The sequence below is a fragment of the Callionymus lyra genome, chromosome 17 (genome assembly GCF_982586985.1).
Source record: "Callionymus lyra chromosome 17, fCalLyr1.hap1.1, whole genome shotgun sequence".
NCBI classification, from domain to species: Eukaryota; Metazoa; Chordata; class Actinopteri; order Syngnathiformes; family Callionymidae; genus Callionymus; species Callionymus lyra.
This window is the reverse complement of record NC_141834.1, coordinates 23,811,215-23,836,106: the sequence shown is the minus strand read 5'-3', so window position 1 is coordinate 23,836,106 and position 24,892 is coordinate 23,811,215. Positions and strand designations below refer to the sequence as shown.

General features: G+C 41.6%; 2 protein-coding genes across 3 annotated transcripts; both read right to left on the bottom strand.

Moving 5' to 3' along the window:
• Positions 1–67: 67 nt before the first annotated feature.
• Positions 68–8,447, bottom strand: mtcl3 (MTCL family member 3). 2 transcript variants are annotated; one of them, XM_087812261.1, is made up of 12 exons: positions 8,362–8,447; positions 7,557–8,231; positions 6,044–6,268; positions 5,823–5,981; positions 4,575–4,646; positions 4,200–4,519; positions 2,939–3,098; positions 2,255–2,318; positions 1,656–2,196; positions 481–610; positions 339–412; positions 68–229 (listed from the first exon to the last, which is right to left on the bottom strand). In XM_087812261.1, the coding sequence occupies exons 2-12, from the start codon at positions 8,190–8,192 to the stop codon at positions 79–81; spliced, it is 2,532 nt and encodes an 843-aa protein (XP_087668387.1). In that variant the 5' UTR covers positions 8,193–8,231; positions 8,362–8,447; the 3' UTR covers positions 68–78. The 2 variants fall into 2 exon arrangements, with proteins under 2 accessions (XP_087668387.1, XP_087668386.1); XM_087812260.1 differs by lacking the exon at positions 8,362–8,447 and having other exon boundaries at positions 7,557–8,322.
• Positions 8,448–15,933: 7,486 nt separating this feature from the next.
• elovl4a (ELOVL fatty acid elongase 4a) lies at positions 15,934–24,609 on the bottom strand. Its single transcript, XM_087812250.1, has 7 exons — positions 24,440–24,609; positions 23,332–23,406; positions 22,589–22,776; positions 18,663–18,743; positions 18,313–18,484; positions 17,547–17,674; positions 15,934–17,491 (listed from the first exon to the last, which is right to left on the bottom strand). The coding sequence occupies exons 2-7, from the start codon at positions 23,396–23,398 to the stop codon at positions 17,183–17,185; spliced, it is 945 nt and encodes a 314-aa protein (XP_087668376.1). The 5' UTR covers positions 23,399–23,406; positions 24,440–24,609; the 3' UTR covers positions 15,934–17,182.
• Positions 24,610–24,892: the final 283 nt, after the last annotated feature.

Sequence of the window (24,892 nt, the reverse complement as noted above, 5' to 3'; positions counted from 1 at the left end):
ATATTTTTCATTTCTGAGAGCGAATGAGTTGGACTCTCCTTGCTAAACGTAATAAGATCAACTCACCTCTAACTCTTTTCACGTCCAGCTGTCCGTCAAAGTTTGGCTCCTCCCACTGGATGAGTGGTGAAAAATAACAACGTCCTGTAGCTTGAGTGACCTTGAGTGACCTTGAGTGACCTTGAGTGACCTTGAGTGACCTTGAGTGACCTTGAGTGACCTTGCGTAGCTTGACAAACAGAAATAATGATGCGAATGTTAAAATAATAAGAGACACGATGAGGATGACGGGGACGGAGGCTCACAGAACGAAAAAGAGGGTGAACAGAAATACCAACTTAAAAACGGTCGTGTAAGAGAGCGAGGAGAACAGAACCAGGATGAGGATGAGGAGGATGATAGGCTGGAACATCTGGAAGAGAGAGGAGGAAACTTGAGCTGAATATTGATGTGTTCTTAGATGAGGTTTTTAAGTCTCACTGATAAAGGTTCTTCTTCCTGTTTCTCCTCCTGCTTGGGGACGTCCAGGCGGTCGATGAAGCTCTGCAGCTCCTTCCTGAAGGCTTTCATCTGAGCGTTGATGCGATACAAGACCTCGTGCTCTCGGATCCTGCGTCACATCAGGAGGATCATCATGAGCCTCATGTCATCACTTTTAAATTCATTCAACATTTAAAATGTTGAAACTGAATTCAATCATTTCTGAACATAAAGGTTCAATTTTTGTTTTTAATTCATTCAAATTAATTTAAGAAATACTATTTTCAAAATGAAATATTTTTCTTTTACACATAGAGTTTTATGTTCTTATTCCAATAATTAAAAAAATCAACAACTACATTTATAAAGAAATATTGTCACTGGCTCAGGGCTCGATTGGATTAGTCTGGTAAGATGATACTATTATACCAACATTTGTATATAGAATTTAAAAGTTAATAAATGATATGTTGAAATTATAAAATGTATTTCTTAATTATTAAATTTCAAACTATATTTGTAAACATTTGTAAATGTGTCAGGATATTTAACTCTCTACTTTAAATATCCTGATGTTAATCTGTAGTGTGTTTTTCTTCTCGTGTGTTTTTATTTTATTTTATTTTATTTTATTTTATTTTATTTTATTTTATTTTATTTTATTTTATTTTATTTTATTTTATTTTATTTTATTTTATTTTATTTTATTCTATGTTATTCTATTTTATTTTGTTAATAGTGTTAATTTTCTAATATTGTAAATAATTTGTATATTTTTAAGATCGTTTTATTTTATTTTATTATCTCTTTTATTATTTCTTTCTTTCCTTGCACATTATTTTCAATTGTGCTGCTGTTGTAAAAGTGTGTTTCCCTTCTGGGGATGAAGAAACATTTTCTATTTCTAAAGAAAAATGTAATTTTGATTTATTAAAATAATAGAAATCCAACCAAATATAATTAGAGAATATAGATTCAACCCAATTATTTAAAAATATTAATTAAATGATTAAAACAACAATAAAACAATACAGTTTCAACAACTGAAATATTACATCCATTCATCCCAGATGATGCTGACACACCTGTGGAACAACATTCAAAGTGAGAACTGTCACACAAATGTGTTACTTAATGATTAGTGTTGAGGCGCAGGATGATGATGTCATAATCACCTGCCACCTTCTTCGTCCTCCTCCAGACGCGCGAACATGTCTGCGTTGCTGACGTAGACGCGAGCCTCGGCGATGATGGTGCTGGTGTCAGCGATGAGCCTGTCGATGGTCCGGCCCAGTCGCTCCGCCTCCATGCGGACGTCCATCAGGTGCTGCCGGTCCTTCAGGCTTCTGGCTAAAAAACGGCTGTCGACGGGCGAGTAGAGCGCTCGGGTCGGCGTGAGGCAGCGCATGTTCCTCACCTCGTCCGAGTCGCTCTCGCCCCCGACGGGACCCTCTCTCTTGCGGTGGGGCGGCAGGAGGCGAGGGGAGGCGGCGGCGCCCGACGGGGCGTCATCGTCGCGGTCGCTGTCGGCGTCGCTGTCTCGAGGGCTGGCTCGGATGCCCAGGTGCGAGGCCAGGTCGTAGCGCTGCATGTTGGAGAGCAGCACTCGGTTCTCGTACTGCAGCTGCATCACCTTCCCGCTCAGCTCGTTGATCTGCAGACGAGCAGCCTTCAGCTCCTCCTGGACGGCCTCGAACTTGGCCGGATCTGATGATCCTGGACACACAAGTGTGAGACCTGATGACACGACAACACACGAGGACACCATACACACCATGTCTGGATCCTGCTTCATGAGACCCAGCTTTGTACTTGAGTTTGTTGAGCTCGTTCGTCACCTGACGAGACCAATGACAGAAAAACGGTTTATTATTTCATTAAAATAAATTAAACTCATTCAGAAAAACATATGATATACTTTTAGAACATACTTTTAAATCTCTTACACAAGAGTTAATGAACGGTTTTATAAATACATCTTGATTATACGTTTATCTTGTGTTCTGGAGGTCCACCTGGATACTGTAAGCTTTTGAAGGATTTGTGACTTTATCTGATGGTAGAACCAACTTTTTTTTTTGTCTTATCATTTTTGGGGTGATTTTCTTTTTTCTTTAAAGGTTTTTTGGGATTAAAGAATTTTTTATTTTTTTATTTAATGATGAAAAAGATTCACTCTTCGTACCCTGTTAGCAAAACTTGACCTAATAAACAATAAGTTAGCGTACAATGCTACTGAGTTAGCTGTTGTATGGATCCTAACATTGTCATTACTTCAATTTTAGTTTGTGTTTTTATAAAGTCATGTGACTTGAGTATGTGCTGTCTCAGTGTTTTTATGGGTACTTCAGTGTTTTTATGGGTACTTCAGTGTTTTTATGGGTACTTCAGTGTTTTCTAAGGCTTGACCTCACGGGGACAGTACAGTACTGTGGACCACAGACCACCATAGATTCACCTTCTTGTTCTCTTCTTCCTCATCAGCCAAATTCCTGCGGAGAAGTTCGGCCTCGTCCTCCACCAGCTGGAGCTGCTGCCTGAGCTCCGACAGAGCCTCGCCCTGTTCCCTGCACTGTTGACCCCCAGAGCCCGAGCCGTCCACCCCTGCGGCCGCCATGCTGCGGAGAAGGTAGAGTTGTTTGAGATTCAGTGGAGAAAGTGGCTTCAATCAAACGAGATGCTTAATAGAAAAGTGGCTTCAATCAAACGAGATGCTTAATAGAAAAGTGGCTTCAATCAAACGAGATGCTTAATAGAAAAGTGGCTTCAATCAAACGAGATTCTTAATAGAAAAGTGGCTTCAATCAAACGAGATTCTTAATAGAAAAGTGGCTTCAATCAAACGAGATTCTTAATAGAAAAGTGGCTTCAATCAAACGAGATGCTTAATAGAAAAGTGGCTTCAATCAAACGAGATGCTTAATAGAAAAGTGGCTTCAATCAAACGAGATGCTGCTTCAATACAAAAAAAGCTGCTTTAATTAAAAAGTTAAATCAAGAGAATGTTTGCAAATCAAATGAAATGAAAGTTCAATCAAAACGTGTTTTCAATAAAAAATTAAAAAGTTGCTTCAATAAAGAAAGTTACAAAGCATTTTAGTGTGTTTTAATTTCTATTTTTAATTGAAGTTGTTTTCTTTCTTTTTGTGTTTGGGCTTTATTATGGATAGAACACTTTTGTCTTCCTTACTTAATTATTAACTACTTAACGATGTACATCAGATGCACTGGGAACCGGCGTCAGCTCGTACTACAGCCTGGTATGACTTTTCTCACTCCCTCATTCATTCTTCTGTTACATTCCTGATTTCTTGAACTCTTTGGACTTTTCCAGCCCCTTTCTGTCAGCGCTTTAGTTACTGGCATTAGTGTTTGTTTTGTTTTGATCAGTGAGAATCTCTTTGTTCTTTTGTTTTAGTAGTTTGTGTTTCTGGCCAGCCTTCCGTTTCTGGACTTACTTCTTTGGGTTATTTGGATTTATTGAGATATGAATCTGTCGCCATCTTGTGGTCATACATTAGTATTGTCGTATGTTGATTGAACTGAGAAGAAAAAAGACTGAAAACATTGTTGCTCTGTCTTCTGCACCTGAGTCTCCTTTGTTAACATTCCAGACAGTTGAAGCAAAAATAATTGAAATGTTTGTTTTTTCTCGATTGTAGCAACTTTTTATTGAATAATAAAAAGTTAAAGATTGAAGACTGAAGCTGCTGACTCACTTGTCCTCCCTCATGTCGTCCAGCTCCGCCTTCAGCCCTCTGTTCTCCACCTCCAGCTCCACGATCTTCCGGCCCAGAATGTTGGCCTCCTCCTCCACCAGCCTGAGACGCAGCTTCAGCTCAGACTCACGGGTGGTCGGGGGACCCCCGGCCTCCCCCTTAGGCAGCGGACTGTCCACGTCTCCGTAGAAAGAGCGGTACTTCTGCAGCTCCTGCTCCAGCCGGTCCTTCTCTTTATCGATCTTGGCCATCTTCTTCCTCATCAGCAGTGCTTCTTCTTTGATGAAGGCCAGCTGACACTTCAGGTCTTCGTTCTCCTCCTGTCACATGACCGTCTTGATGAATATTACAAAAACACTTTTATGACTGACTCACCGCTGTGGGGGTCTGTGGGATCTTTCTCTCCACCTTCTGTCCATCTTTAGTTCCTTTTCTCTTCAGAGAGAGCTGCAGAAATTTTCAGATACAATTAATTTATTCATATTTTGTAATTATAAGACGACCCCGGATGACACATCTTTATGGAAGTTTTTCAAAGTATAAATCTTTTTGGTTGTTTTTTTAAGTAAATCTTTTGCTTTTTGGAATCATTTAATTCAATAATTTATATATTGAAAGGGTTTTATTTAATAACAGCATTTAAAAATTCTAATATATACAAAAACTATGCATTTTTAAAATTCAATATTTTTTTAGCTACTGGATCAAACTTTCAGCCAATCATACGACACTCGGACGATCAAGTCGCTCTGTGTTCTTTTAGTATTGTCTGGTGACTCTATTATACCTTTGAATCTAAATGATTGACATTTGTATGTGTAAATATAATGAAGTCATTTTGAAAATATATATATTAATATCAATTCAAATCATTATAGAAATGATTGAATTCAAAAAATAAAAAAACAATTGATTGATTGATTCAACTAAAAAACAACAACATTTCAATAACAAAATTCAAAGTTTCAACATTTTCAAATCTTAAATCAGTGGTTCTTAACCTTGTTGGAGGGACCGAACCCCACCAGTTTCATATGCGCATTCACTGAACCCCTCTTTAGTGAAAAATAAAATAAAATGTAATTTAAGACATAGATGTATATGATATGTTTCTGTATTCACGTCTAAAGTGTTCCTTTAGTTTTGCAGGTGCGACACTAGAGTTGCTCCACCTGTTGTTGCAAATCATGCAGATAGTTGTCACTCCCATCAGAGATACATGTGAATCCATGTCGTTCATATTCAATCACTTTCTTCTTTTTCCCAACATAGTTAGTATGGATTAAAGTATGAACAAAGTATTCACACTAGTACTACCACGACTGTTGCACTTTGACTACTGAGCACTAAATTCACTGCAGCACGGATTGAACAAACAGTGAAACATGATCATCTGCAGCCAGTGATGACCAAGTGTGTCGTCACACATTTATACGATCATTTGGTTTAATAACCATTTAATAACGGGTGCGTCTGAACCTCCGCCGCGGAGGCTCTGAACCCCTGAGACCGACTGGCCGAACCCCTAGGGTTCGATCGAACCCAGGTTAAGAACCACTGTCTTAAATGGAATCTTTCACTGCTTTACAAATATACTGCCATACATCGAGAGAAGCTCCTCACCTCTTTGGCCTTCTCCAACTCGTTCTGCAGAGCTTGCTTCGTGACCTCCACCTCGATCAGCTGCTGCCTTAACTTCTCGTTCTCCTCCTCAGTCTTGGTCCTCTTCTCCTCCACGCTCTCCAGCTCGTGGTGCAGACGCACCGACACGTCCTTGGCCACCTGAGAGACGCCGAGAGAAACGTTGGTTCAAACGACACATGAATCATCTTCATCACACTCACCTTCAGGTCCTGCTCCAGACACCGGAGAACCTCCTCGTCCACCTGTCCGCTCTCGGCGAACCTCAGACGTTTCCTCTCCGCCTTCTTCAGTCGGTACTGGAGGATGCGGCAGTTCTTGTTTGCTCGCTCCAGCTCTCGACGCATGTCCTGCAGCTGACACGCGTCCTCCTCGTAGAAGGTGTCGCGCATCTCGTCCATCTCTGCTCGCATCTCCTCGATCTCAATCTGTTCAGATAAATGTTTATGATCAGCAGGATTTAACATCCGTGGAGGAACACTTAGCTTTAGCAACATGACAGAGAAGAAAAGTATTGTGAGAGTCTTATGTATAAAAAACACAAACAACGATCCTGATGAACTAGTTTGACATGTTTCCATTTTTCAATGTTGTGTTTTCTTGTGCTGTTAGTGATGCTAATCTGGAAAGATTAGTTGAAAGAATCTTCCACTTTATCCTTCTTTATTCTGTATTTTGGCTTTAAAAACAAACTATTATAGGGTTTATGTTGAGTTGATGTTGTTGGTGTTTATTTTCAGCAGCTGAGTTAGCATAGTATAGTATAGTATAGTATAGTATAGTATAGTATAGTATAGTATAGTATAGTATAGTCTTCAAGAGGAGTTGGTTGCTAACTGCTAGCATTATTAGCAATGAGCAAAACTGTTGACTCAAAAGCTAATTAACAGTTAGAAAAATGTACTTTCACATACCGTGTAAAGTTCTTTTTGTATAATTTACAGTAGTTTTATACTTGGAATCTTTGTTTCGTAAAATTTTCGACCAAAATCAAACCATTGCTAATCCAGGTGCATCTGTTGATAACAATTAGCTTTAGCAACATGACATGAAGAGAAATGTCATAATAGTAGTAAATATACAAAGATATATGATCTGATTAACTTGTATGACCTGTTTCCTTTCTAATGTTTACTCTTTTTTATACAGTATATATATATATATTTACTGTATATATTTGGAACCATTTATTTTCTGTTTCTTTGTGTTGTTAGCGATGCTAATACAGGGAGGTTGGCTACAAGAATTTACCACTTTCTCCTTCTATATTTCAATAGTTTAGACTCTAAATTATAAGTGATAAAAGGTTTATGTTGAATTTGTTGCTGTTGCTTTATATTTTCAGGTCCATAGTCTTAAAGAGGAGATGCTAAATGCTAGCATTATTAGCATTCAGCAAAATAATCTAAACTGACTCAAAAGCTATTTAACTATTATAAAAGTTAACTTCAAATGTCAAGTTGTTGGTATTTTATTTTCAGTAGAAGTATTTTTTATAATTGAGGACTTTGTTTTGTAACATTTTGATACAGAAACTGTAAGTAATGGTTATTTCGATGCTAATCAATCTGTTGCTAACAGTTAGCATAGCAACAGGACAGAAACTCAACAGGTGTATTAAACGTGTATTAAACGTGTATTAAACGTGTATTAAACGTGTATTAAACGTGTATTAAACGTGTATTTTGGGGGACATTCCGAACAAAACGGACGAACCTTCAGGTCCTCGTTCTCGTCCTCCAGCTTCTCGATCTCCTCCTGCAGCGTCTCGTCAGCTACGGGTGCCGGGAGAGGACAGTCCGGCGGCTCAGGTGAGAGCTCGGGCTCAGACGCAGGTGGAGACGCGGACTTCATCTTCGCGCCTTTCTTGCCCAGACTCTTGTTGAGGTGGAACTGGATGAGCTCGGACTGCAGGCAGCCCTCCTTCCAGAAGCCTGGTCCGCAGCCCAGCGAGCTCTTCAGGCTCTTCTTCACCTCCGCCGCGCGCGCGCTCTTGCTCCTCAGCTTCGGGGACTTGGACGCGCACGGCTGGTCCGAGACCACGCGGCTCGCCTCGGTTCTGGAGGTAGACGAGGCATCTGTGGCGAGGCAGTCGGCGGCTCGGTCCGGGCTTTCAGCACCGCAGCCCTGGACAGCGGCGGGGCCGCGGGCTCCTGCAGGCCGCTCCCGGCCCGCGGGGGACCTGCTGCTCCTGCTGCTCCTGCTGCTCCTGCTGCTCCTGCTGCTGCTGCCTCCTCCTGAAGGCTTGGACGGGACGGCTTTGGACGGGTTGCTACCTTTAGCCTTGGCGTCCTTGGGCCCGGCCGGGGAGGAGGAGCGAGCCTGCTTCCTGCTGCTATTGTCCGGGTTCATGATGGAGGCTCATGCTCGACGACAACAGGTCTGGACCAGCTGAGGAGGACAAGACAGGAAGTGGATCATAGTCTCTGACCCGAGATCAACCTGCGTCCTGACGGGATGAGGATGAGCGGATCCGCCTCATCAGGACCACCTAACCCCCCTCAGATAAAAGCCCTCTCACCTCGTGCTGCTGGGACTGAGGCGGGGAGGATCCAGACCAGCAGACCTGCTCCAGTCTCCCTGACATTACATCATCGCAGGGAGGAGCAGCTGAAGGAGATGCTCAGCGTCCTCTGTGACTCACAGTGATGTGGATCCATGTGACAGATGCTCAGCACTTCCCCCACCATGAGGCTCATGCATCACAGATGTCCCGGCAGACAAAGAACCAGACAATAGAATCAGACTCTGTGTTTGTGTTGAAACCATTGGTTTGTCCAACAGTTCAACCTTGAAAGTGTGTCACGAGTTTCTGTCGAGTCATGAAGGTTCTATTTATGGATCGTTTACAGCAGCAGGAACCTTCAGAGGCTGAAGAACATAATGAATAATAAACATCAACGTTTGTTGAAGGTGCTACAAAAACAACGTCAACATAAAACATGTCAACATAAATAATTTCAACATAAACAATATCAACATAAACAATGTCAACATAAACAATGTCAACTTAAACAATGTCAACATAAACAATGTCAACATAAACAATGTCAACATAAACAGTGTCAACATAAACTGTGTCAACATAAACAATGTCAACTTAAACAATGTCAACATAAACAATGTCAACTTAAACAGTGTCAACATAAACAATGTCAACATAAAACATGTCAACAAAAATAATTTCAACATAAACAATGTCAACATAAATAATTTCAACATAAACAATGTCAACATAAACAATGTCAACATAAACAATGTCAACTTAAACAGTGTCAACATAAACAATGTCAACATAAACAATGTCAACATAAACAGTGTCAACATAAACAATGTCAACATAAACAATGTCAACATAAACTGTGTCAACATAAACAATGTCAACATAAACAATGTCAACATAAACTGTGTCAACATAAACAGTGTCAACATAAACAATGTCAACATAAACAATGTCAACATAAACTGTGTCAACATAAACAGTGTCAACATAAACTGTGTCAACATAAACAATGTCAACATAAACAATGTCAACATAAACAATGTCAACATAAACAGTGTCAACATAAACAATGTCAACATAAACAATGTCAACATAAACTGTGTCAACATAAACAATGTCAACATAAACAGTGTCAACATAAACTGTGTCAACATAAACAATGTCAACATAAACAATGTCAACATAAACAGTGTCAACATAAACTGTGTCAACATAAACAATGTCAACATAAACTGTGTCAACATAAACAATGTCAACATAAACTGTGTCAACTTAAACAGTGTCAACATAAACAATGTCAAAATAAAAAATGTCAACTTAAACTGTGTCAACATAAACAATGTCAACATAAACAATGTCAACTTAAACAGTGTCAACATAAACAATGTCAACATAAACAATGTCAACATAAACAATGTCAACATAAACAGTTTCAACATAAACAATGTCAACATAAACAGTTTCAACATAAACAATGTCAACATAAACAGTTTCAACATAATCAATGTCAACATAAACAGTGTCAACATAAACAATGTCAACATAAACAATGTCAACATAAACAGTTTCAACATAAACAATGTCAACATAAACAGTTTCAACATAAACAATGTCAACATAAACAATGTCAACATAAACAGTTTCAACATAAACAATGTCAACTTAAACAGTGTCAACATAAACAATGTCAACATAAACAATGTCAACATAAACAATGTCAACATAAACAGTTTCAACATAAACAATGTCAACATAAACAGTGTCAACATAAACAATGTCAACATAAACAGTTTCAACATAAACAATGTCAACATAAACAGTTTCAACATAAACAATGTCAACATAAACAATGTCAACATAAACAATGTCAACATAAACAGTTTCAACATAAACAATGTCAACATAAACAGTGTCAACATAAACAATGTCAACATAAACAGTTTCAACATAAACAATGTCAACATAAACAATGTCAACATAAACAGTTTCAACATAAATAATGTAAACAAAAACAATGTCAACATAAACAATGTACGTAAGTAAGTAAGTATTTTTTATTTATATAGTGCTTTTCCAGACCAGGGTCACAAAGAACTTAAACAATCAAAATAATATTCAATAAAGTATATACTTTAAAAAGTATATACTTTAAAGATAAAACTGATAACACAACAGGAGTTCCAGAAAATCAAGGAAAAGTCTGAACAAATAAAAACGTCTTAAGATGTTTCTTGAAGGAGTCAGTAGATCATCAAACACACATGTTTCTTGAAGGAGTCAGTAGATCATCAAACACAGATGTTTCTTGAAGGAGTCAGTAGATCATCAAACACACATGTTTCTTGAAGGAGTCAGTAGATCATCAAACACACATGTTTCTTGAAGGAGTCAGTAGATCATCAAACACACATGTTTCTTGAAGGAGTCAGTAGATCATCAAACACACATGTTTCTTGAAGGAGTCAGTAGATCATCAAACACACATGTTTCTTGAAGGAGTCAGTAGATCATCAAACACAGATGTTTCTTGAAGGAGTCAGTAGATCATCAAACACAGATGTTTCTTGAAGGAGTCAGTAGATCATCAAACACACATGTTTCTTGAAGGAGTCAGTAGATCATCAAACACAGATGTTTCTTGAAGGAGTCAGTAGATCATCAAACACAGATGTTTCTTGAAGGAGTCAGTAGATCATCAAACACAGATGTTTCTTGAAGGAGTCAGTAGATCCATCAAGCGCAAAGAGAGGAAGATCGTTCCAAAGCTCAGGAGCAACAGTCTGGAAGGATTTCTCTCCTCTGGTCCTGAACCGTGTGCAAGGAACCATCAGTAGATTCTGATCCACAGACCTCAGAGCCCGAGCTCAGAATTCTCGCTGCAGAGTTCTGAATCAACTGCAGACGAGACGATCCTTCTTGTTAAGACATGAAAACAAACTGTTACAATAGTCCAGACGAGAAGAAACAAACGCATGGATTATAAGATCCAGATCATGTTGTGACAACATTTTCCTAAGTTTAGAGATTTTTCTCAGTTGAAGGAAACAGTTTCTGGTCAGTTTTCTTCAGTGTTGAACAAGAGACATGTCTTTATCAAATACAACACCCAGGTTTCTCAGGCTCAGTTTGACAGACTGACATAAGTCACCCAAGTACTGAATCAACCCTGGAACCTTATCATCAACAATCACCAGAGTTTCAGTTTTGTCCACATTTAGCTTCAAAGTGTTTTCACTCATTGTTTGATTTCTAGCAACTATTGACTAAGTTCAGCCTCTGGGGCTCAGTTGGATCAACAGAGCAGTAGAGCTGGATGTCATCAACAAACATGTGATAAGAAACATCAGGAAATCTCTGAATGATTTTACCGAGGGGAATCAAGTACAGCAAAAAGAATAAAGGACCCAGAACAGAACCTTGAGGGACTCCACACAACAGATCTGCCGATTCAGACCTCATTTGATTGGCAGATACACTAAAACTGCGCCCAGAAAGGTAAGATGAGAACCATTGTAACACAGACCCAGACAGTCTTCATCCCTCAGTCTTCTCAGCAGGATCTGGTTCAACTGTGTCAAAGGCTGAGGACAGATCCAACAGAACCAGAACAGTGGATTTACCCGAGTCAGCTGACATCATGATGTCACTGGACACCTTCAGTAAAGCTGTCTCCGTAGATGTTTACGGAAGCCAGACTGAAGCTTCTCATGGATGTCGCTCTGATCCAGGAACAGCTGCTCAGACACAACCTTCTCCAAGATCTTGGACAAGAAAGGGAGCTTAGAAATAGGCCTGAAATGAATGAGGTCAGTCGGGTCTAAGCCTGGCTTTTTGAGCAGAGGCTCCACAATGGCATGTTTAAATGCATTGTTAAAAACCCCTGTGGAAAGGGAGAGGTTCACCATATTGGTAACCCAAGGGCCAATTATATCAAATACTTTGATAAAAAGCCTACAAGGAAGGACGTCATCTGAGCAAGAGGAGGGTTTCATCTTGTTCACTAGTGCCGAAATATCACCCAAAGATACAGCAGTGAAGGAAGACCAAGAGGAGGAGAAGGGCTCAGAGACAGTAGGGGTTCCACACAAAGAGGGAGAGGTTTTCTCTTTGATCAATTTAATTTTGTCAATGAAAAATCTCAATAAAATGCATTGCTGTCAGTTTCACAGAAGACAGGCGTGATTTGAGGAGCAGGAGACACGAGAGAATTAATCGTGTCAAACAACACTTTGGGGTTTTTCTTATTTGCTGCTACCAGTTTTCTGATGTAATCAGATCTAGCAGTTTCCACCATCTCATTGTAAGAAGACATCAGATCCCTGAGGTGAAGTCTGTGCACCTCAAGTTTAGTGGACTTCCAGAGACGCTCAGTCTTTCGACAAAGTCTCTTCAGACTCAGGAGATCTTCATTTGTCCAAGGGCATAAACAATGTCAACATAAACAATGTCAACATAAACAATGTCAACATAGACAATGTCAACATAGACAGTGTCAACATAATGTCATGAATGAAAGTTTATCTATATCTGGAGGAAGTGATGTCATCATCTGTGAGAGGTCACATGAAAATAACATGAACCAGACTTGGGGAAAGTTGTGTTAACATGGCTGTCATGAGGTCAAGGGTCATGTGTTTAATTCTGGGTTTATTTCCTTTTAAAGATAAATCAGTTGATATTTTCAACATCAGATTAAAAGATCAATAAAAGTTATAGATATACAATTAGATGATGATTTAAAAATCTGATTCGATACTTTTGCTGGACTAACAACATGAAGCTTCAGTTTGTTTCTTCATTGAGAACAACAGTGAAGACTCAACAAACGAGTGAGGAGCTCGTAACACGTCATCAAGAGCTGATGATGAGAAACACTGAGATGGTCTTCAAACCATCATGATCTCCTCCACAGAGACCTGATGATCTTCAATGATCTGTAATGATCTTCAATGATCTTCAATGATCTTCAATGATCTGTAATGATCTTCAATGATCTTCAATGATCTTCAATGATCTTCAATGATCTGTAATGATCTTCAATGATCTTCAATGATCTTCAATGATCTGTAATGATCTTCAATGATCTTCAATGATCTTCAATGATCTTCAATGATCTGTAATGATCTTCAATGATCTTCAATGATCTTCAATGATCTGTAATGATCTTCAATGATCTTCAATGATCTTCAATGATCTTCAATGATCTTCAGTGATCTGTAATGATCTTCAATGATCTTCAATGATCTTCAATGATCTTCAATGATCTTCAATGATCTGTAATGATCTTCAATGATCTTCAATGATCTTCAATGATCTTCAATGATCTTCAGTGATCTGTAATGATCTTCAATGATCTTCAATGATCTTCAGTGATCTTTGGCTCCAGATGATGATGATGTGCTGGAACTCAAACTCATGCTTCTGAACGAAGGTGTCAATCATTGTTGTACATTAGAAACGAAGACACACTTGTTACTACTGAAGTCACACACACTTGTTACTACTGAAGTCACACACACTTGTTACTACTGAAGTCACACACACTTGTTACTACTGAAGTCACACACACTTGTTACTACTGAAGTCACACACACTTGTTACTACCGAAGTCACACACACTTGTTACTACTGAAGTCACACACACTTGTTACTACTGAAGTCACACACACTTGTTACTACTGAAGTCACACACACTTGTTACTACTGAAGTCACACACACTTGTTACTACTGAAGTCACACACACTTGTTACTACTGAAGTCACACACACTTGTTACTACCGAAGTCACACACACTTGTTACTACTGAAGTCACACACACTTGTTACTACTGAAGTCACACACACTTGTTACTACTGAAGTCACACACACTTGTTACTACTGAAGTCACACACACTTGTTACTACTGAAGTCACACACACTTGTTACTACTGAAGTCACACACACTTGTTACTACCGAAGTCACACACACTTGTTACTACTGAAGTCACACACACTTGTTACTACTGAAGTCACACACACTTGTTACTACTGAAGTCACACACACTTGTTACTACTGAAGTCACACACACTTGTTACTACTGAAGTCACACACACTTGTTACTACTGAAGTCACACACACTTGTTACTACTGAAGTCACACACACTTGTTACTACCGAAGTCACACACACTTGTTACTACTGAAGTCACACACACTTGTTACTACTGAAGTCACACACACTTGTTACTACTGAAGTCACACACACTTGTTACTACTGAAGTCACACACACTTGTTACTACTGAAGTCACACACACTTGTTACTACTGAAGTCACACACACTTGTTACTACTGAAGTCACACACACTTGTTACTACTGAAGTCACACACACTTGTTACTACCGAAGTCACACACACTTGTTACTACTGAAGTCACACACACGTGTTACTACTGAAGTCACACACACTTGTTACTACTGAAGTCACACACACTTGTTACTACTGAAGTCACACACACTTGTTACTACCGAAGTCACACACACTTGTTACTACTGAAGTCACACACACGTGTTACTACTGAAGTCACACACACTTGTTACTACTGAAGTCACACACACACACACTTGTTACTACTGAAGTCACACACACACTTGTTACTACTGAAGTCACACACACTTGTTACTACTGAAGTCACACACACTTGTTACTACTGAAGTCACACACACTTGTTACTACTGAAGTCACACACACTTGTTACTACTGAAGTCACACACACTTGTTACTACTGAAGTCACACACACTTGTTACTACTGAAGTCACACACACTTGTTACAACTGAAGTCACACACACTTGTTACAACTGAAGTCACACACACTTGTTACTACTGAAGTCACACACACTTGTTACTACTGAAGTCACACACACTTGTTACTACTGAAGTCACACACACTTGTTACTACTGAAGTCACACACACTTGTTACTACTGAAGTCACACACACTTGTTACTACTGAAGTCACACACACTTGTTACTACTGAAGTCACACACACTTGTTACTACTGAAGTCACACACACTTGTTACTACTGAAGTCACACACACTAGATGATTGACATGTTCCTTGAACGCTGACAGAGGGGGGAGCATGTGTGGACCTCAGGTGGTTCTGGGTCCAGCAGCTGCTACTGTGTACGGTCGTCATGGAAACCTTTGTTTACGACCACAGTGGTGAATAGAAAATAATCACTGATGGAGAGAAGAACCAGTGAAATAATACTAAAATAAAATAAAATAAAATAAAATATAATATAATAAAATATAATATAATATAATATAATATAATATAATATAATAAAATAAAATAAAATAAAATAAAATAAAATAAAATAAAATATGATATAATAAAATAAAATATGATATAATATAATATAATGTAATAATAATAATAATAATAATAATAATATAATGGCTAAAAAGATACTCACTTGACAAATATGATAAGAAATATCTTTACTTTCAACCAAATGTTTATTTGACATTTAATCGTATATTCTTCGAGGACAGCGCCTCCTAGTGTTGAGACCATCATTAACATCTTCAGACCAAAGAACAGACTCCAGGCATCGTTTTTAATTCAAATGAAAGTTATGAGACTTAAAAAAAAAGAAGCATCGCGGACGCGTCGTTGCAAACATTCCCAGATGTGTACAAAATACCACAATGCAATATGTACAACACAATAAGAACACAAAAGTTCACGGACCAGCACTTTCAGAGTTTACACACAAATAAAGGTTAAGTTACATCAAATGTTTGTGAAGCTTCAGTGACGTCACAACAACAAATGTGTCGCACACTCGTCCACACAACAGCTCCGGCGTCCGTCGGACACCAGGACCAGAGCAGCTTCTACTGACACACATGGATCCGTCTCAAGGTCAGATGTTCACTCTCAGGGTCAACATGAAGATGTGGATCTAAAGATAAACACTTGTTCAATGAGAAACTCTTGAAGTCACACAAGTCTTTAAAAGAACCTTTGAACCAGATGAAGAGGAAGAACGATGCTCCTGATGAAGATAAAGGTTTCTTAAGTTAATATAATAATAATATGATTTTTATTATTATCATCATCATTATTATTATTATTATTATTCTTATATTTAATTCCCTCCTAATACTAAGTTCTGATGAAATCAAGGTTAAGGTAAATCTTATCTTAACGATGATCAAACATCTCTATAAACGTCTGCATCTCACTGTGAATATTTATATATATTTATATTTATAATCACATTCCTACAGCTTTTAAATCAGACTTTGAATATTTATTTACTTTTTTCAATGCACAACAAATTCAAATGTAAAACTGTTAAAGTTAACTAGTTACTAGTTAGTTAACTAGTAGTGAAAACAATGGAAATAAATTCATTGGAAGAAATTAGGTTTAAACTGAATTTATTTAAATTGAAATCTTTTTTTTTTTACATTAAATTTAAACAGTTTTTTTCAAAATGTATTTTTCCACATGAATTTATCGATGCATTGATACAAAAGTGATAACAATGCTTGAAATTTGACGTTCCTTTAAATTCAAAGTCTGACTTTAAGGCTGTTAAGATGTTTTTCGGGGAAATTCATGTTGAAAGTTTGATTTTTTAGCTCCAGGGTCTCGAGAAAAATCTTGATCATGATCTTAACAGGCTGCAGGAGGTCAAAGGTCAGATTTATAGAGGATTAAAAAGGTGTCACCGATGGATCTGTGATGGACGTGAAGATGCGACAGGAAGTACATGAACAGTCGACTCGTAAAAGATCAACTCATGGCTTGAATCTTCTCCCTCAAGTCTCTGGACTCGTCCTCCTAGTCTCGCTTCGCTCTTCCTTTCCTCTTCCGGCGCCCGCCGCCCTCCTGCGGCTTCTCCTCCTTCCCCGCCGCCGCCGGGGCGCCGTTGACGACCTTGAGCCCGTTGAGGGACCCGTTGGACACGGCCTTGACCTTGGAGCCGTCGCGGCGCGGCTGCTGGCGGCGGTAGGTCTGGTAGTAGAAGTTGCCGAAGAGGACGATGAAGGTGACGGCGTAGCAGATGAGCGAGTAGTGCATCCAGTGCGGGAAGTCGCAGTCCACGTAGAGGGACAGCGCCGTGTGGCCGATGGTCACGTGGAACTGGACCTGAAACGGACGGCGTGAGGTCACACGGGCCTGAACCCCCAGCGTCTGGACTTACCATCTGGACGATGGTCAGGTACTTCTTCCACCACAGGTACTTCTGGATCTTGGGCCCGCAGGACGCCAGGCCGTAGTACAGGTACATGAGGACGTGGATGGCGGCGTTCATGTGGGCCCCGAAGAACGCTGCAACGTCAGAGGACAACCATTGGTTCCTAGGAGGTCATGTGACCTTCATCACCTTCTGTGGTCCAGTTGTTACACCGATGATTGAACTCCCATGATGCCTTTCTACGCACGGATCTATCTAGTGACGTCTGATTGGTCGCTACAATACTGTATTTAAATGAATCTAAGTTGCTATTTATAAAGTCCTCCTGATTGGTTGACTGGGCGGCAAAGTAGTACGAGGGAAGTTTTAAACTTCCATCTGGATCTGAAACTCTTTTGAAGGACGGAGCTGAAAAACTACCATCGACTGTTGCTGTCCATGACATTTCAAACGCTAAAGAAGGAATTATGTTGATTCAACAAATGAGATGTTTTTGTTAAAGCAGACAAAAAAAACTGGGATGAGCTGCTTGGCAGAGGTCTGCGCTTTCTGAGTGCTTATCTAGTGTTTTGAAGGCAGTGTTGTTGTTTGAATAAAATACTGTTTTAAATCAACAAGAGCTTCTGAAATACATCAACGATCCTCTCGTAGAACTGGGGTTATGTACATTAGTTACACACTAGTTAAACAAATACTGTGAGTTCCGTGAGTGAAGACCAGGTCTCAGGTGAGTCTGTGGACCGGTCTCCTCCGGGCTCCTCCAGGTACTCACACTGTCCTCCTGCCACCCACTTGATGCCGATCCACCAGAGCGTGAACATGGTGCAGTGGTGGTACACGTGCAGGAAGGTGACCTGGCTGAACTTCTTCCTCAGGATGAAGAACACCGTGTCCAGGTACTCCACGCCTTTGGAGACGAAGTACCACCACAGAGCTCCGGCGACCTTCAGGAGAGACACAGGTGTGACCACAGGTGTGACCACAGGTGTGACCAGGTGATTAAAAACAACAACATTTCAGTAACAAAATGTAAACATTTGTTAATTTCAAGCATCATTATTGTGACGTCACTGATATTAATGGAGCACAGATGCTGTAGACACTTGACTGACGGTGACTCACCCGGACTTCGTTGGGATCCTCAGAATAATCCACGGACTGACAGATGTAGCTGTACTTGGCTGCCCTGGCTGCCATGAAGAGCTGTGGAGACAAGATCCGTCTCATGATGATGTTCCTCACACACCTCAGGTGTTCCTCACACACCTCAGGTGTTCCTCACACACATCAGGTGTTCCTCACACACATCAGGTGTTCCTCACACACCTCATGTGTTCCTCACACACTTCAGGTGTTCTTCACACACTTCATGTGTTCCTCACACACTTCAGGTGTTCCTCACACACCTCAGGTGTTCCTCACACACCTCATGTGTTCCTCACACACTTCAGGTGTTCTTCACACACTTCATGTGTTCCTCACACACCTCATGTGTTCCTCACACACCTCAGGTGTTCCTCACACACCTCATTTGTTCCTCACACACCTCAGATGTTCTTCACACACCTCATGTGTTCCTCACACACTTCAGGTGTTCCTCACACACCTCAGGTGTTCCTCACACACCTCATGTGTTCCTCACACACATCAGGTGTTCCTCACACACCTCATGTGTTCCTCACACACTTCAGGTGTTCTTCACACACTTCATGTGTTCCTCACACACCTCAGGTGTTCCTCACACACTTCAGGTGTTCCTCACACACTTCATGTGTTCCTCACACACTTCAGGTGTTCCTCACACACCTCAGGTGTTCCTCACACACCTCATGTGTTCCTCACACACATCAGGTGTTCCTCACACACCTCAGGTGTTCCTCACACACTTCAGGTGTTCTTCACACACTTCATGTGTTCCTCACACACCTCAGATGTTCTTCACACACTTCATGTGTTCCTCACACACCTCAGGTGTTCCTCACACACTTCAGGTGTTCTTCACACACTTCAGGTGTTCCTCACACACATCAGGTGTTCCTCACACACCTCAGGTGTTCCTCACACACCTCAGGTGTTCCTCACACACTTCAGGTGTTCCTCACACACCTCAGGTGTTCCTCACACACCTCATGTGTTCCTCACACACATCAGGTGTTCCTCACACACTTCAGGTGTTCTTCACACACTTCATGTGTTCCTCACACACTTCAGGTGTTCTTCACACACTTCATGTGTTCCTCACACACCTCAGGTGTTCCTCACACACTTCAGGTGTTCCTCACACACTTCATGTGTTCCTCACACACTTCAGGTGTTCCTCACACACCTCAGGTGTTCCTCACACACCTCATGTGTTCCTCACACACATCAGGTGTTCCTCACACACCTCAGGTGTTCCTCACACACTTCAGGTGTTCTTCACACACTTCATGTGTTCCTCACACACCTCAGATGTTCTTCACACACTTCATGTGTTCCTCACACACCTCAGGTGTTCCTCACACACTTCAGGTGTTCCTCACACACCTCAGGTGTTCCTCACACACCTCAGGTGTTCCTCACACACTTCAGGTGTTCCTCACACACCTCAGGTGTTCCTCACACACATCAGGTGTTCCTCACACACCTCAGGTGTTCCTCACACACCTCATGTGTTCCTCACACACTTCAGGTGTTCTTCACACACTTCAGGTGTTCCTCACACACCTCGGGTGTTCCTCACACATATCAGTTGTTCCTCACACACTTCAGGTGTTCTTCACACACTTCAGGTGTTCCTCACACACCTCGGGTGTTCCTCACACATATCAGGTGTTCCTCGCACACCTCAGATGTTCTTCACACACTTCATGTGTTCCTCACACACCTCAGGTGTTCCTCACACACATCAGGTGTTCCTCACACACTTCAGGTGTTCCTCACACACTTCAGGTGTTCCTCACACACCTCAGGTGTTCCTCACACACTTCAGGTGTTCCTCACACACATCAGGTGTTCCTCACACACTTCAGGTGTTCCTCACACACTTCAGGTGTTCCTCACACACATCAGGTGTTCCTCACACACATCAGGTGTTCCTCACACACCTCAGGTGTTCCTCACACACTTCAGGTGTTCCTCACACACCTTGGGTGTTCCTCACACACTTCAGGTGTTCCTCACACACATCAGGTGTTCCTCACACACATCAGGTGTTCCTCACACACCTCAGGTGTTCCTCACACACTTCAGGTGTTCCTCACACACCTTGGGTGTTCCTCACACACTTCAGGTGTTCCTCACACACTTCAGGTGTTCCTCACACACATCAGGTGTTCCTCACACACCTCAGGTGTTCCTCACACACCTCAGGTGTTCCTCACACACTTCAGGTGTTCCTCACACACATCAGGTGTTCCTCACACACCTCAGGTGTTCCTCACACACCTCAGGTGTTCCTCACACAATTCAGGTGTTCCTCACACACCTCGGGTGTTCCTCACACACTTCAGGTGTTCCTCACACACTTCAGGTGTTCCTCACACACATCAGGTGTTCCTCACACACATCAGGTGTTCCTTACACACCTCAGGTGTTCCTCACACACTTCAGGTGTTCCTCACACACCTTGGGTGTTCCTCACACACCTCAGGTGTTCCTCACACACTTCAGGTGTTCCTCACACACCTTGGGTGTTCCTCACACACCTCAGATGTTCCTCACACACCTCGGGTGTTCCTCACACAATTCAGGTGTTCCTCACACACATCAGGTGTTCCTCACACACTTCAGGTGTTCCTCACACACCTCAGGTGTTCCTCACACACTTCAGGTGTTCCTCACACACTTCAGGTGTTCCTCACACACTTCAGGTGTTCCTCACACACTTCAGGTGTTCCTCACATACTTCAGGTGTTCCTCACACACCTCGGGTGTTCCTCACATACTTCAGGTGTTCCTCACACACCTCGGGTGTTCCTCACATACTTCAGGTGTTCCTCACATACTTCAGGTGTTCCTCACATACTTCAGGTGATCCTCACACACTTCAGGTGTTCCTCACATACTTCAGGTGTTCCTCACACACTTCAGGTGTTCCTCACACACCTCAGGTGTTCCTCACACACCTCAGGTGTTCCTCACACACCTCAGGTGTTCCTCACACACTTCAGGTGTTCCTCACACACATCAGGTGTTCCTCACACACCTCAGGTGTTCCTCACACACCTCAGGTGTTCCTCACACACTTCAGGTGTTCCTCACACACCTCGGGTGTTCCTCACACACTTCAGGTGTTCCTCACACACTTCAGGTGTTCCTCACACACATCAGGTGTTCCTCACACACATCAGGTGTTCCTTACACACCTCAGGTGTTCCTCACACACTTCAGGTGTTCCTCACACACCTTGGGTGTTCCTCACACACCTCAGGTGTTCCTCACACACCTCAGGTGTTCCTCACACACTTCAGGTGTTCCTCACACACCTTGGGTGTTCCTCACACACCTCAGGTGTTCCTTACACACTTCAGGTGTCTCACACACCTCAGATGTTCCTCACACACCTCGGGTGTTCCTCACACAATTCAGGTGTTCCTCACACACATCAGGTGTTCCTCACACACTTCAGGTGTTCCTCGCACACCTCAGGTGTTCCTCACACACTTCAGGTGTTCCTCACACACTTCAGGTGTTCCTCACACACTTCAGGTGTTCCTCACACACTTCAGGTGTTCCTCACATACTTCAGGTGTTCCTCACACACCTCGGGTGTTCCTCACATACTTCAGGTGTTCCTCACATACTTCAGGTGTTCCTCACATACTTCAGGTGATCCTCACACACTTCAGGTGTTCCTCACATACTTCAGGTGTTCCTCACACACTTCAGGTGTTCCTCACACACCTCAGGTGTTCCTCACACACCTCAGGTGTTCCTCACACACTTCAGGTGTTCCTCACACACCTCAAGTGTTCCTCACACACCTCAGGTGTTCCTCACACACCTCAGGTGTTCCTCACACACTTCAGGTGTTCCTCACACACCTCAGGTGTTCCTCACACACGCACCTCTTTGAAGATGAAGAAGTTGAGGAAGACCATGCTGAAGTTGTAGACCACCAGGGTCTTGCGGAGCTGGAACGGCTCTCGGTTCTTCATGTACTTGGGTCCGAGCCAGAGGAAGAGCAGGTAGGAGGAGCTGATGGCCAGCGTGGGCAGAGGGTTGTCCATCAGCGGCCATTTCTCCACACGCTTGTCTGAGCACAGAAGGTCGTTGATGGACATGATCAGTTCATGAGATGAACATCTACGAAGATACTTTAATTAACAAGAACATGAATAGTTGATACTTTGAAAATACATCAAATATTACAAATATATTTCCTGCTGCGTCTGATTGTTTGTTCCCTGCGGCTCATAATGGATAATATTTTATTCATCGTATTTGAAAAGGTACCACTGCGGCGCTAATGGCTACACTTAACAAACACAAGCTTTATAATTCATTCAAGGATTTGATGAGAATCTTTCTTCAGTCGTTGTGAATATAAATGAGTAAAACACACTAATTGCAGCGAAAACGTTCCTTTAAAATGATGTTATTTGAATAAATGTAAAATGTTTCTGGTCCTTTGTTTCTGCTGACACTGCTGCGCTAATGGCTACATTAACAAACACAATGCATTTTGATTTAAAATCATTTCTGAACTCTAAACACACTCAACTACTGTGTGAACCGAGGATTTAGAAACAATATTTCAGCTCATTCTTCAGGTGAGAGTCGGAGGAGCTGATCCTCATCTTGAAGTCACCTGCGATCGTCAGCGTCCACTTGTAGAACTGGATGGTGTCGTTGATCAGGTGAGTGACGAGCTCCATGTTGAGACCTGGACAGAAGATCTTCATCAGGTCTGTTGTTCTCGTCACGACTTCACCTTCTGTCCTCAACGTCAGAGGGTCGAGGTCGCGACCTTCCATCAGCAGAGGTCAAACTCAGACTAAACGTCCCATAAAAGACTGAAAAAAGTGTAAAAATGGAAATAAAAGTAACAAAATAAACCCTTGATTTATTGCATCAAAACTAAAAGAAGAACTGAGTGTTTTGAAGGTAAAAATAAAAAATTCAACACAATGTTTTCTATTTTTCAGCACTTTTTGCAAATGTTTTTGTTCAAAAGAATCTGTTTTTGTTAACAATCGTCGGTTGAGTGTAATAACAATAATTAAAAATACATTTTCATGGTATGACTCGTACGATCGAACTAAATATATTTGACTAAATCAACTCGTATTGATCACTTCCTGTGTCTCGGTTTCTGCCACATGTGACTCATCATGGAGGTTAAACCTGGTCAACGGTGTGAGCGACTCACCCCCGGATGATTCCAGACATCAATTAATGATAATATAATAATACAAACATACACCTTTCGTGACACGAGTCTTATCTGTCACTGTTGGATCTGAATCTTCTGACTCACGGGTTAATGAGCTCACGCACCTACAGGACAGGTGAGCCTCGGCCTCGTAACAGGTGTGAGTCGAGGCCTCCTGGTGCACAAAGGCAGTGAGAGACCAGTCAGCATCAGCTTTTGTTTGGAGGGGGGTGGAGGTGGAGAGAGGGGGGTGCACGACCACTGTGAACCAGTGTGTGTGTGTGTGTGTGTGAGTCCAGGACCGGTTCATAGGTTGATTTAATGACCGCCCCCCCCCCCCCCCCTCAGGACCCCCCCCCCCTCCTGTCTCCAGCTCTGCAGCATCTGCTACACGAACATGAACAAACCTCCTCCATCTCAACCAAACACGACGATCATCTGCAGCTTCACATCTCGAGGAGGAACATCTTCATCATCATCTTCATCATCATCATCTTCATCATCATCATCATCTTCATCATCATCTCGTTTCTTCTCGTCTTACCGTCACGAGCCTCGTCCGTCTGCGTCTTCCCGTCAGTCACGCGACCTTCGAACCCTCCACGGATCCTCGTGACGTGGATGGAGCCAGAGATCGTTGCGCGTCAGAGCAGAAGATCCGCAGTTACATCGTCGCAGTTCTGCGTCTGAGGGTCACTTCATGTCTGCGGCCGCAGCGCCGCCGTCAAGAGCCGGAGGAGACTTCCGGGGGATTTCACAATAAGAGCGATGTCTTTTATTCTATTCAACTGTGGTTGAAACAAAAGTTTTCTTTCACACATTTACATTTTAGCTCCTGTTTCTTGTTAGTGAAATGTGTTCAATTGTACATTTTATTGTCAACTACGAATAAACCTAATAAAGTTAACATTACATTGTTTCTTAACAACCTTTTGTTACCTTTAGTTTATTATTTAATGATCATTGTCTGTATATGTTGACAAACATCGATAAATGA